This window comes from Phacochoerus africanus, chromosome 4 (genome assembly GCF_016906955.1).
Source record: "Phacochoerus africanus isolate WHEZ1 chromosome 4, ROS_Pafr_v1, whole genome shotgun sequence".
Lineage (NCBI taxonomy): Eukaryota > Metazoa > Chordata > Mammalia > Artiodactyla > Suidae > Phacochoerus > Phacochoerus africanus.
Genome location: NC_062547.1, coordinates 92,139,997 through 92,153,108, shown reverse-complemented (window position 1 = coordinate 92,153,108; position 13,112 = coordinate 92,139,997). Strand labels below are relative to the sequence as shown.

The 13,112-nt window shown below is 34.5% G+C and overlaps 1 protein-coding gene across 2 annotated transcripts in view; it reads left to right on the top strand.

Moving 5' to 3' along the window:
* The window catches only part of EDIL3 (EGF like repeats and discoidin domains 3), a 438,462-nt gene that overhangs the window by 400,938 nt on the left and 24,412 nt on the right, over positions 1-13,112 (top strand). For both annotated transcript variants that reach the window (XM_047778233.1, XM_047778232.1), the window contains one exon: positions 7,039-7,194. In XM_047778233.1, the coding sequence (XP_047634189.1) occupies positions 7,039-7,194 (156 nt within the window). The remainder of the gene's footprint in view (positions 1-7,038; positions 7,195-13,112) is intronic.

Below are 13,112 nucleotides of genomic sequence, written 5' to 3'. Positions count from 1 at the left end.
AGTAGTATTCCATTGTGTATATATACCACATCTTCCGAATCCAATCATCTGTCGATGGACATTTGGGTTGTTTCCATGTCTTGGCTATTGTGAATAGTGCTGCAATGAACATGCGGGTGCACGTGTCTCTTTTAAGTAGAGTTTTGTCCGGATAGATGCCCAAGAGTGGGATTGCGGGGTCATATGGAAGTTCTATGTATAGATTTCTAAGGTAGCTCCATACTGTTCCCCATAGTGGCTGTACCAGTTTACATTCCCACCAACAGTGTAGGAGGATTCCCTTTTCTCCACACCCCCTCCAGCACTTGTTATTTGTGGATTTATTAATGATGGCCATTCTGACTGGTGTGAGGTGATATCTCATGGTAGTTTTGATTTGCATTTCTCTTATAACCAGCGATGTTGAGCATTTTTTCATGTGTTTGTTGGCCATCTGTATATCTTCTTTGGAGAAATGTCTATTCAGGTCTTTTGCCCATTTTTCCATTGCTTGATTGGCTTTTTTGCTGTTGGGTTGTATAAGTTGTTTACATATTCTAGAGATTAAGCCCTTGTCGGTTGCATCATTTGAAACTGTTTTCTCCCATTCTGTAAGTTGTCTTTTTGTTTTCTTTTTGGTTTCCTTTGCTGTGCAAAAGCTTTTCAGTTTGATGAGGTCCCATGGGTTTATTTTTGCTCTAATTTCTACTGCTTTGGGAGACTGACCTGAGAAAATATTCATGATGTTGATGTCAGAGAGTGTTTTGCCTATGTTCTCTTCTACGAGTTTGATGGTGTCCTGTCATATATTGAAGTCTTTCAGCCATTTGGAGTTTATTTTTGTGCATGGTGTGAGGGTGTGTTCTAGTTTCATTGCTTTGCATGCAGCTGTCCAGGTTTCCCAGCAATGCTTGCTGAAGAGACTTTCTTTTTCCCATTTGATGTTCTTGCCTCCCTTGTCAAAGATTAATTGACCATAGGTGTCCGGGTTTATTTCTGGATTCTCTATTCTGTTCCATTGGTCTGTCTGTTTTGATACCAGTACCACACTGTTTTGATGACTGTGACTTTGTAGTATTTCTTGAAGTCTGGGAGAGTTCTGCCTCCTGCTTGGTTTTTGTTTCTCAGGATTGCTTTGGTGATTCTCGGTCTTTTGTGGTTCCATATAAATGTTTGTATTGTTTGTTCTACTTCTGTGAAAAATGTCCTGGGTAATTTGATAGGGATTGCATTGAATCTGTAGATTGCTTTGGGTAGTATGGCCATTTTTACAATATTGATTTTCCCAATCCAGGAACATGGAATATCTTTCCATTTCTTTACATAGAAGGAGTTATTTTTTAATCATCTCTGTATTTCTCAATTTTCTTCATGGCATGTATTTAATATTGAGAAATATTTTTAAAATAAAAATATTAAATGTAAAATGTTCATAGTTATGCTATCTTCCACCCTTAGTTAAAATATGCACTTGAGGAGTTCCTGTTGTGGCTCAATGGGTTGCTTACTGGACGAGTATCCATGAGGATGTGGGTTCAATCCCTGGCCTCACCCAGTGGGTTAAGGATCCCACGTTTCCATGAGCTGTGGTGTAGGTCACAAGTGCAGCCCTAAAAAAGAAAAAAAAAAGACTTTAACTACCTACATAACTCTAAACAAATTCTTTTAAAAAGTTAATAGTCATGAGCTGACAGCAATCATGGGGTGCAGCTCAGGTGGACATATGCAGTTGTTCATATCATAATTGCAGGTAATTGTTAAATAGGGAATTATCTCAATCCTAAATCCAGAGCATATGATGCCTGTATATTGGGTATGTCTACAATATGCCTTGTGTTCTGTAAAATATGCTCCTAAGTGATCACCTGAGCATAGAAGGCTTATTTATAGCACTGTAGCACCATACATGTATTATGATCAGTTTTACATGTAAAAGGTACACCATAGAACAGAAAAACCCAGAATATTCCCTCTCTCCTTTGAAAGGTTATTTTATGGGATTTTTTTTTTGTATTAGTGTTCATATTTTTAAAATTCAATATGGGAAATGTAATCGCTACTTTAAATGTTTTTAAATGTTATTGGAAATTAAAACTTTTTTAGTAAGAGGAGGAATGCAATCATGGGTGCTGGAAAAAGTGTATTCCCAGGCCTCTATTGTATTGTAACCTATAATCTTATAGTAGTTGAACCTATCATCTTAGGGATACTAAATCATATCAGATACAGGGGCTGGATAATATTTCATCCTGAGTTGATCATATTAATTAGAAGGCCTGAAAACATGAGGAAAAGTGTGACCAATATATGATAACCAAAAATGTGCAAATGCCAAATATAATTAATTATAGGCATAACTTGGAGATACTGTGAAGTCAATTCCAAACCATTGCAATAAAGCAAGTAACATGATTTTTTTTGGTTTTCCAGTGCATGTAAAAGCTGTGTTTATATACTGTATTCTATTAACTGTGTGATAGCGTCATGTCTCAAAACACAATATGCCGCATATTAGTTAAAAAATACTTTATTGCTAAAAACTACTAATCATCTGAGCCTTTAGCAAATCATAATAGTAGCATCAAAGATCATTGATTACAGATCGCTGTAATGAATATGATAATAATGAAAAGTTTGAAATCTTGTAAGAATTACAAAATGTCACACAAGAGATACAATGTGAGCAAATGCTGTTGGGAAAATGGCTCTGTTAGCCTTGCTTAAGGCAGGGTTGCCAAAAAACTACAATTTGTAAGAAACGCAATACCTGCAAAGTGCAATGAAACAAAGTATGCCAGCATGTGCTTTAAATGTAGCTAGGATTATATGCAGTAATTTCATGGCTTTTCAAGTAAAAATGTTTTATTGAAACCAAAATGTCTAAATATTTTGCCTATAATTCAATTTTTAAATAGATAATTATATTGGCTTTAAAGTATTTTTGTTTAATGTGTTAACTTTACAAAGCTCCATGAAGTTATAAAACATGTCATCCTGATATATTTAACTGAAATAACATAAAAGTAAAAACTAGAACATTGTTGATGCGCCTGAAAGGCGTATTTCTATGGTAAATCTCTTTTTGAGTATTTTGCATATTTCTGTGTTACATCTCTGCGGTCTTTTTGTTCACTTTTCTTGCACATCACTTATCTGTATCACTTTTCATTTTCCTCACCCCTTTAAGAACATCTCCATGAAAATCAACTGACTTTCCTTGGTCTGCCCTGTCTCCCGTCAGGGTGTTAAGCAGATTATCTGAAATATAGTTTACCTTGACCTTTCTTAAACAAAGGCTCTGAGTTTTTCTACATTCTTTTTCTGATTTAGACACTCTAGAAATATGTATGCTTTGCTAGAACATTTTGGGATGTTTGATGACAAAAAAAAAGTCATATTCCTACATAACACTCATGCAATACTTCATTCTTTACTTCTATGTATATCCTTAAACTTCTCTCTCTATAGATCCTCCTTTTTTTCCACTCTTATCATTAAAAGGAAATGTGGCTATTATTTGGAGTCTAATTTTCTCTAAATATTATTTTAGAACTAGTTCCCTATTGTAATATAATCTTAGTATTTGAGTGGAGATGCACAACATCCAATAAAATTAACTGATTCTTAATTAATATTATCCTCATTTTTTCAGATGAGGGCATTGCACTATAGAGAGGTTAGAGTAGCTTGCCCAAGGGCATTTAGCTAGTAAAGGTAGAGCCAATTTATGAACCCAGATCATTCAGCTTCACTAGAATAGGCTGGCTGTCATAATCATATTCCCAGAAATTGGAGAGGATTTTTAATTAGTTGCCTTCCCGGTAAAAATCGTTGTTACAACTATGACACTTTCCTTGGCCAGTAACATCACGTAGAGAAACAAGAGAAAAGTAGCTAGCATTGTCTGCAGTGATACATTGCAGTATCTTTAGCATGGATGGGTTTTGTCCATAAAACATACTTGGGAAGTAGTTCCAGCTCAATTCAGCAAAAGTTTTATTGAGAGACTGTTACATGTAAGGCACTTTTAATACAGATCCAGACATGAAGTGCAGTGCACTGAGCCAGATGTCTACCCATGTGCCAGCTTTGTACCCTAAATAACCTGCTCTATCCAAGCCAAATCTCAGGAAGTGAGGGTCTAAAATAACAGAAGCAGGTTTGCAGGACAACTTCAATTCAGAGAAGCTGCAAGAGGGCAGAGTGGTCCTAGGCCAAGGGTAGGCAGAGGTCCAGAAGAATGGGCTTTTCTGGGATAATCCTGCATGCTGAACACAAGAGTGACGTGTCCCTTCACAGTATCTCAGAGTGAGATCTGTACATCCCTGTTGCAGCAACCTCATGTTAAGTGTGGGACGCTTATTATTTTTATACTGAAAGAAGCTTTGCTTAGGCCTGGTCTTCTAAGTTTATAATGTGGCAAATTTTAGGACAAAATCCAGCTTGAAACAGATTGCTGACTATTTAAATCGAGGAGTTAACTGGAACAAAAAAGAAAAACATTTCCAAATCAAAAAAAAAAAAAAAGCTGGAGAAGGGGAGCAGTTAGAGTGGGAGAAAAAAAACAGATCTGTTAGAAAGAGCCAAGACACACAACTGAAGGAGAAAACATCTCCACCCAGTAGGAAAGCCAGCTGACTTTAAGAAATACCACAGAAAAAGAGATTATAAGACCCCTCATTGGGTCATCTTAGCTTAGGACATATCGATGTTTAGGCAGTGAAGTCTCCATTGGAGGTGTTTGTATTCCTGGTGACAGTTTGAGTTCCTGTGTGTTTATAGCCTTGACGACAGCACAGTGACTCAGAGTACTGTTAGATTTTTTTTCCCCCATTTATTGAGTGTCAGCAACAGTAAGAGCATTTTGAAGACCAGCGGTTATGTCTAGAAGTTTCTGTGCAATTAGATTTGGATTTAGGACACCAAAAGCAATCCATATTTTTAAGTCCAGACAGCTAAAGAACAGAGAGGAAATTCATGTTGAAAGACAGGGCTCCCCTAATATTGTAAAGCCAGGATTGTTTTTGTTTGGGACTTAGAGTTGCTGTAAGTTCAATGAGTGTGGTAAGAAAGGCTTTCAGATTCTTCAGAAATGTCTGAGATGGTCACAGAGAATGGGAATAAATCATCCAGTGGGAATTCGTATTTGTGGTGGAATTTCGAATCAAACACTTGCATTTGAATCTGAAATCCTCCCTTTATTGTTTATCTTTGGGTCACATGCCATGTTATGTTAACTCCCTAGGCATCTGTTCCCTCTAAAGTGGAGATAATACCATACCATACAAGAGTGTTAAGCAGAATCAAGACATATAGGAAAGCAGCAAGTTTTCTTCCCAGGATATCATAGTTTGCCAGGCTGCATTGCTGCTGGACACCCAAGACATCTTAGATGACATAATACATGTTTGGAAAATTCTGACAATAAAATATTTTATAATTTTTTTATAACTTTCTAGAATATTTTAATAAAGCATTACAGGTAGTTTTCTGTCTCAATCCACTGTCCAACTTGAGCAAAATGTCTTTAACAAATGTTCCAAAAAGTGGGCAAAAAGCCCATTTGAATTTTTTAAGAAATACACTCCTAGGCTATGAAACATTGGGAACTTTTTTCATCTATTTATTGATGAGCATCTACATCACTCAGTATGGTCTATTCAGTACATTCTCCCTAGATCCCTTTTCTCCTTCCTGGCCTGTGTCTGACCCATGACTGTCTATTTGTGGCTACAAACATCTCTCAGGATGAAGAACCTGAAATAGAAACAAAAGGTCATAGTGGTTGAAAGCCACCAAGGTCACACATGGGGTCATGACAGTTGAAAATGATAAAATCAAGGATGTTGCAGGGCATTTAGTCATAGGAAGTAGGTGGCTATTGTCAGAAAAGAGGAAGCTATAGATCAAGGAACATTAATACAACAAATGGTAAAGGCCTTTTAAGAATTGTCCACATGAAAAACAAAGTTTCCTATAATTTTTCTTTTAATTAGCATCATAAAATTTAAGAAAAAGACACATGCATTAGAGAACAAAGAGGGAAAATACTACACTAGTCAGTATTATATATTCTTCTTTGATGAAAATCCCTATCTTTTGTGTTTCAATTTTGCAGTTGATGACTCTAATGCTTACTAAATCACCATGAGCCTTAGGCTCTTTAATATATATTTTGCAAGAATGAGCACATTATGATCACAGATCCCACAAGTCTGGAATGCATGTTTTAATTCTCTTTTATTCATGAAGAATATTTGACTTCCTATTCAACACTTTTAGGATTGTAGTTTTCTGAAAAAGGATTTTCATTGGACAATGATTACTATTTTTTCATTATATGTTACTGAACTGCTTAAAATTCATGGAAACAGGGTTGACTTTATATTTCCTATTTAATTATGGAACATCAAATATTACTCTTGTTCCTGATATGTACACAGCTGCAATTTTATTTTTATTATTATTGAATTGACCAGTAAAGTCAGAAATTGAATTATAAGCACAAGCCCTGGGAGATAATGATTAGTTTCAAGGTCAGTCTTGCCAGTTCTGTACTATCTCAGTTACACAAAAACCTCACACTAGATGAATCAGTTTAATATAAAATTGATTGGTAGTTTGACATAACCCATCGTTTTATTTTATTGTGTGGTATTTTATTATTTTTTTTTATTTTTTGGCCACTCTGGGCCAAAGCCATAGTTGGTGTTGCAGCTGTGGCAACACCCAATCCTTAACCACTGTGCTGGACAGGACGTCAAACCTGTGTCCCAGCACTCCGGAGACACTGCTGATCCTATTGCACCACAGCAGGAACTCTACCATCATTTTATTTTAAAATGCTCAAAATGGTTGTTTAGGTTTAAAACTAGGTGCCAGTAGGACAGTCAAAACTACAAGCCAATAATAGAGTCAGTCATCTGTTTATAAATACAAATAATCAAGTAGATTTTTGGCTTTAACTTAGATATTTCTTAATCTCCTGGATTCAAGAGAACTGTGTATTTATAACGGACTCTGCTGCAGCATTTAAATTATACCTTTTCTTTTTCTTAGGTGGATCTTCTGGTTCCTACCAAAGTGACTGGCATTATTACACAAGGAGCTAAAGATTTTGGTCACGTGCAGTTTGTAGGCTCCTACAAACTAGCTTACAGCAATGATGGAGAGCACTGGACAATATACCAGGATGAAAAGCAAAGAAAAGATAAGGTAAGTCATCCTGCAGATGCAGAAGTGGATGGTACGTTATTGCACATTTTTGCTTCCTTGATTGTTTTGATAACTAGGATTATAGGATTATAATTATAGACATAAACAGGTTTGCTTATTATACTAGCTCGTTGAAATTAAAATAGGGATGTTTCTCTGCTCAGTTTCCTTGATTGCATTTTAATGCATGGGTTTGTTTAATTTTTTTGACCTGTTTAATCTGTATTTTAATATTATAATGATCAGTGCATATCAATGCACCTAAACTTCTACACATATAATTGCTACATGTTTTTCTAAAAGTTGTTACTGTATTGAACATCTTTTTATAGTATCTACTCTTTAAATGTCCTAGAGAATAAAAGTTCTGGAGGGTGATATCAATAACTAATTGGATCAGATGTTAAAATGTGGGCTTAGATTAATGAAATTGAATGAATTTGTTGCTTAGTCTTTGTGCAAAGAACCGTAGCTTCCTGAAGACATCAACAGAAACAAAGTCTCTCAGTTCAGTGATTTTTGGGAAAAAAATATACTTTCATGTGCGTTAAACATTTCTGAGTTAATAATGATTTTTTTTAATTTTATGTAACCCTTTTATTCCCTTACTATTATTGTATTATTAACCAGTAGAAAGGATGGGAATGTCTTTCTGCAGGTATGTGAGGTAGAGGATTTAAATTTTCCTGGAAATACTAAGACTGGAATGTCCATTTCAGTGAGTCTACAACATTTGAATTCAGTTTGCCCAAAAGTTATTTAGGTTAGATTACAAAAGCCACACCTGTTTACCTTTTAACATCTCAGTACACAACCATTTAGCATCTCAGGACAAACACATTTACTTAACATCTCAAAACACACACACATATAGCACTTCGACATCTCAGAAATTGGTATAGCTCAATGTCAGAATTCAATTGGAAGCCCTTACTACTTTCTAGAAGAACATAAAATAATGGCATGTTTTATAATCAGTTACACCTTTGAATGAATTTTGGATATCTTATAAAAATATCTTCAATTTTTTTTAGCTGTAGACAAGTATCTGCTATAATTTATAGGAAGTAACTAATTTAGTTGTTTCCACCTTTTATAGTAGGCATTTTGATGCAAGAAGAATGCAAATATATTCCATATGATGAAATTTTTAACTTCATAAGTTATACAGTGCTTGGAATTAATTTTCAGATAAGTATTTTCATCTATAATCTATGTGTAATATTCACTGAAAAGGCGCATCTATAATACCAAAATCCTTGCATAGGCTGATTTAAGGAAGAGGTATAAGCCATTGTACTAGTAAAGCACATCTTTGTTGCCATTGATATTAAGCATATGATTCAGTGATTATTTGTGAAATTTTTTTAAATTTCCTAAATTGATAGGTTACACATTTGTTAGTGCAATATTTCAGTCTGAAATATTTTATATATATATATATATATATAATATTTTAAATATATTTTAAGTGTTTGTGTCAAGTTGGCCAAATGATAGTGTTGGTCCGGTTTTCTATATCCTCACTGATTTTCTATCTACTTGTGCCATCAATTATAAAGGAAGCAATGTTAAAATCTACAACTCTAACTGTTGATTCCTCTATTTCTCCTGGCAGTTATAGCAGTATTTGCTGCATGTATTTTGAAACTCTATTAAAAGATATATGAACACTTAGGACTGTTATGTCCTCTAAATCACATAACCCTTTTATCTTTAGAAAATGACTTTTTAAAATTCCTGGTTATATTTTTTCTCTGCAACCTACTTTGCTGCTATTCAGATACTCCAACTTGCTTTTGATTAGTAAAACAGTAGTATATGTCTTTTCCATTCTCTTACGTTTAACTATTTTGACTTTATATTAGAAATGCACTTCTACACAGCATATAGTTGAGTTTCTGTTTTTGCAATTCAACTATCTCTGCTTTTTACCTGAAGCATTTAGCCCATTTATATTTTATATGAGCACTGAAGTAATTGTATTTAAATCTACCATCTTGCTATTTATTTCCTAGCTCATCTTTTCTTTCATTTTCTTCTACTTTCATCTTTCTTTCGAATTAATTTAATTTTTTAGTAATTCTATTGTGTTAATTTGTTGACTATTTGCTATACTTTTTGTTGTTATTTTAATGACTGCTTTAGAATTTGTAATGTACATTTTAAACTGATCAAGCCTACCTTCACATTAGAGACCCAGAAACTTACCTTTATAAGCACAAACAAAATAGATTATAGTTATAAATCCATGTACTTAGGAGCCACATTTGTTGTAACATGTGATTTTGCCATTTCCAAAATGTGTTATTGTAAAGGAGGAAAAAAGACTAGGTACTTCCACTAGGCAAGTTGGAATGTCCTGAGAGTAAATGGACATGTTCAGTGAAAAGGATGTAAGCCAGAATTCTTATGTGAGACCATAAGTAACAGTGTCATCTATCCAACGTAAAAATCTCTGAAAAAATAAACTATTTAACATTATAAATATGAAAAATAAACAAATTTAATATTGTAATATTATAAATATGACAGTGGTTAAACTCATCTAATGTAACTAGTAGTTTTTAAATTAAATTTAGCCCATCTCTTTTTAATATTATAACTAGTTTACTGGTACATTGAAGAAAAGCCTTGGGTAACTTTGCTCTTTATTACTGAAGGAAACAACTAACATCAACAAACTGTACATAAGAATGCTGCAATTACTACTATAATAAATACTTTATGTATAAGTACAAAGTACAGGGCATGAACGTCTCCATTCCTACAGAGAAGGGGACTTTTTTTTTTTTTGTCTTTTCTAGGGCCACACCTGTGGCATATGGAGGTTCCCAGGCTAGGGGTCTGTCTAATTGGTGCTGTAGCCGCTGGCCTACACCATAGCCACAGCAACGCCAGATCCAAGCCGCATCTGCCATCTACATTACAGCTCACAGCAACGCCGGATCCTTAGCCCACTGAGCGAGGCCAGGGATCGAACCTGCAACCTCATGGTTCCTAGTCGGATTTATTAAGCACTGAGCCATGACGGGAACTCTGAGAAGGGGATTCTTTAAAATAAATGAGAAAATGGGTTGTTTGAGTTCATTGAACACTTGGAAATACAGGCATTTTACACACACACACACACACACACACATATATATCTCAATCAAAATATGTGTGTGTGTGTATATATATAATTGTGCTTTGTTATTATTACTATGAATTTAGCTATAATTTTATATACTCTTTATAGAGGTGCTCTTCTTCATTTGAAAGGTCCTACACAACTTAGCAATTAATTTTTCCGAAGTTGAATAAGCCATCTCCTATTGATTCTTCTTATTTTCCATGGTGTCTTGTTTTCTGCGGTAACTTTTCCATAAGGGAAAAGAAGTCTTCAATATTTACAAGTGTACATTCAACTACAAGCTTTCATCCAAAAAATATAATAAATGAATTGAATGTTTCAAGGCAAACATATGCCTGTGAGATGTTTTATATATGCACATTTCAAAAGGAAATATTTACCAAGCTTTCTAATTTCTTGTTTGTGCTTTTCTGCTTTTATTGACTCCTTGCTCTAATTAGTCTTATGGGTATGGATGGAGAAGTCTGATGTAGATCCAGAAACAAGTTTAAGGTCAGGAAAGAAATGCCAAAGGAAAATTATATATGTACATAGGCATGAATGTGCATGTATATATATGTGTGTGTCTATATATATACACCAGAAGTCAATGCAGTAAAATAGATACTTTGTTCTCTTCATTGAGATGTCACTTTCTCATTACCCTCTCAGAGCTTTCATAAGAATGCTTATTTTCTTTGGTATTCTATTTTGGACAAAATTCCACATTAAAGCTTTTTTTGTTGATTATATTACTGTCTCATTACAATCCTTACATTCTTATTTTTTCTCTTTCTAGCCTACAGTATTTTCTAACATTTAAATCACTTTTCCATTTTTCTACAACATGGATTCAGATATATTTTTTATTTGAAAGTCAAATGTTCCTTTGCTCTCATGAAAGTGACATTTGTTTTTATACTCTTGGAGCTGCTTTTTACTGCAGTTAGCAGGAAAATTGCAAAATTTGACAGACACTTTCTGTATTTAATTTTTAATGTTATAAACCGAAGTAAAACAATAATAAATTTCAGGGCGAGTACTCATATGGAAAAATTAGAAATGAAAATTGGTTTTCTCATCCAATATATTAGTAATAATGTCATGGTGTTTAAACAAACCTGAGTTTACACCATTAGCTTTCTCCTCTGGGGGAAGAAAAAAAGCTAGTAATAGTCTATTTTGTCTCTCCCCTAAACTTATTCAGGTTTTTTTTTTTTTTTAAGCATAAGTCAAAAAATTGCAACTTTATTCTGGGTTTTCTGTAGAAGAAAATCCAAAACCTTGTTTCCAATAAAACTTTGTTGGTTCTTAAAAAGATGAATGCCATGTATTCATCAAGAACTATTCTGTAACATCTTGGTGAACTCTCTGATTCAGTGTTACCAAAATTATCTCCTCATAACCCTCATGGGGGAGCTAGTTAAGAAATAACATGTTTCTAGGCCCAGACTCAAACTCTCTGAGGATGAACTGCGGATCTCAGTATTGCCCAAAGTCTAAGCTAATTTGAATAATAAGCAAGTGTGGGAAAGATGACTCTAATCCATACCAAAACTCAAATTAAGGCTTTGAAACTAAGTGTTTTTTTATTATAGTTGATTTACGATATTGTGTCAGTTTTGGCTGTGTAGCATAGTGACCCAGTCATACATATAGTTTTGTACTTTTCTAGTCAGAAGGGAATTTACATATAATTCTTTAGGACTTTCTTGGCCTTTAGTTTGTCAGTGAAAGTCGATATGAATCAATGTTCCCAAAGGTAAGCTTAGATTTTAATATGTTTGCCAATTCTCTTATGAATTGGTATTTGCTTTAGACAAATTTTAAATTTGAAATAATGGATTTAAGTAATAAGGAACACAGACTATTTGGGAAGATGTAGGAGAATGTGGCATTTGTATTCATTCAATCATGTGTTCAGCAGGCAATTCTGTCTACTCTGTGCCTAATGTATGTGGAAAAAGTCTGGATATGACGTAGTGACTCAGAGAACTCTCAGTCTTAAGGAGCTTGGGAAAGGTGGAAAAATCTTGATTCAGTCAGCTTATTTTAAAGAATAAATTATAATCTTCTGTGTGCTATTTGATAAACCAACTCTAGGAAAGAAGTAACACATAGATGTCCATTTCAAAAAGTTTGTGACTTTCCAATAGGGAAAAAAAAAATAAAAGAATTCCTGCTCCTTCTCTACTTCCTTTCTTTTCTCAACATCATTGTGAAAAAGAGAAGTAGGAACGTAACAATCCTCATTAATAAAACCTCCAAATCTGTATTGGAGGATACATTCCAAAGCAACAGTAATTACAGATGCCACAGGGCATGCTGCCATTCCTGCTGATGCTAGCACTCTTGAGTAGATGTAATTAAATTTGAATAGTTAGAGCCATGAAAGTCCAGCTCATCAGCGAAGGAGACTAAATAAGACATCAGTCCAGCAGTCAATACCCAAGCTGTTCTTTTGAAATTTGATCTGGATTAGACATTTAGAACCTGAAAAATAAGGCTAAGAAATAGATAAACAGAATTCTCAGTGACGATCGGTGAGGAGGATGCTGGCGGGGACAAACAAAAGGGGGTGAATTAGTCTTTCAAGGAGGACCAGATATGTTTCTACGGAGCAAGATCAAAGACAGATTCTCTCCACCTTGCATGGAGACTCTGAGAGTCCTTTTACTGTTTTCAAATAAAGCAGGGAGGGAAGGAAAAGAAGCTGCTTTTCTGAAAGAAATTTCCAAGAACTAATTGACTTCATACAAAAAAACACTAGAATTCAAAAATAGCAGGTGAGTTGTGCCCCTAT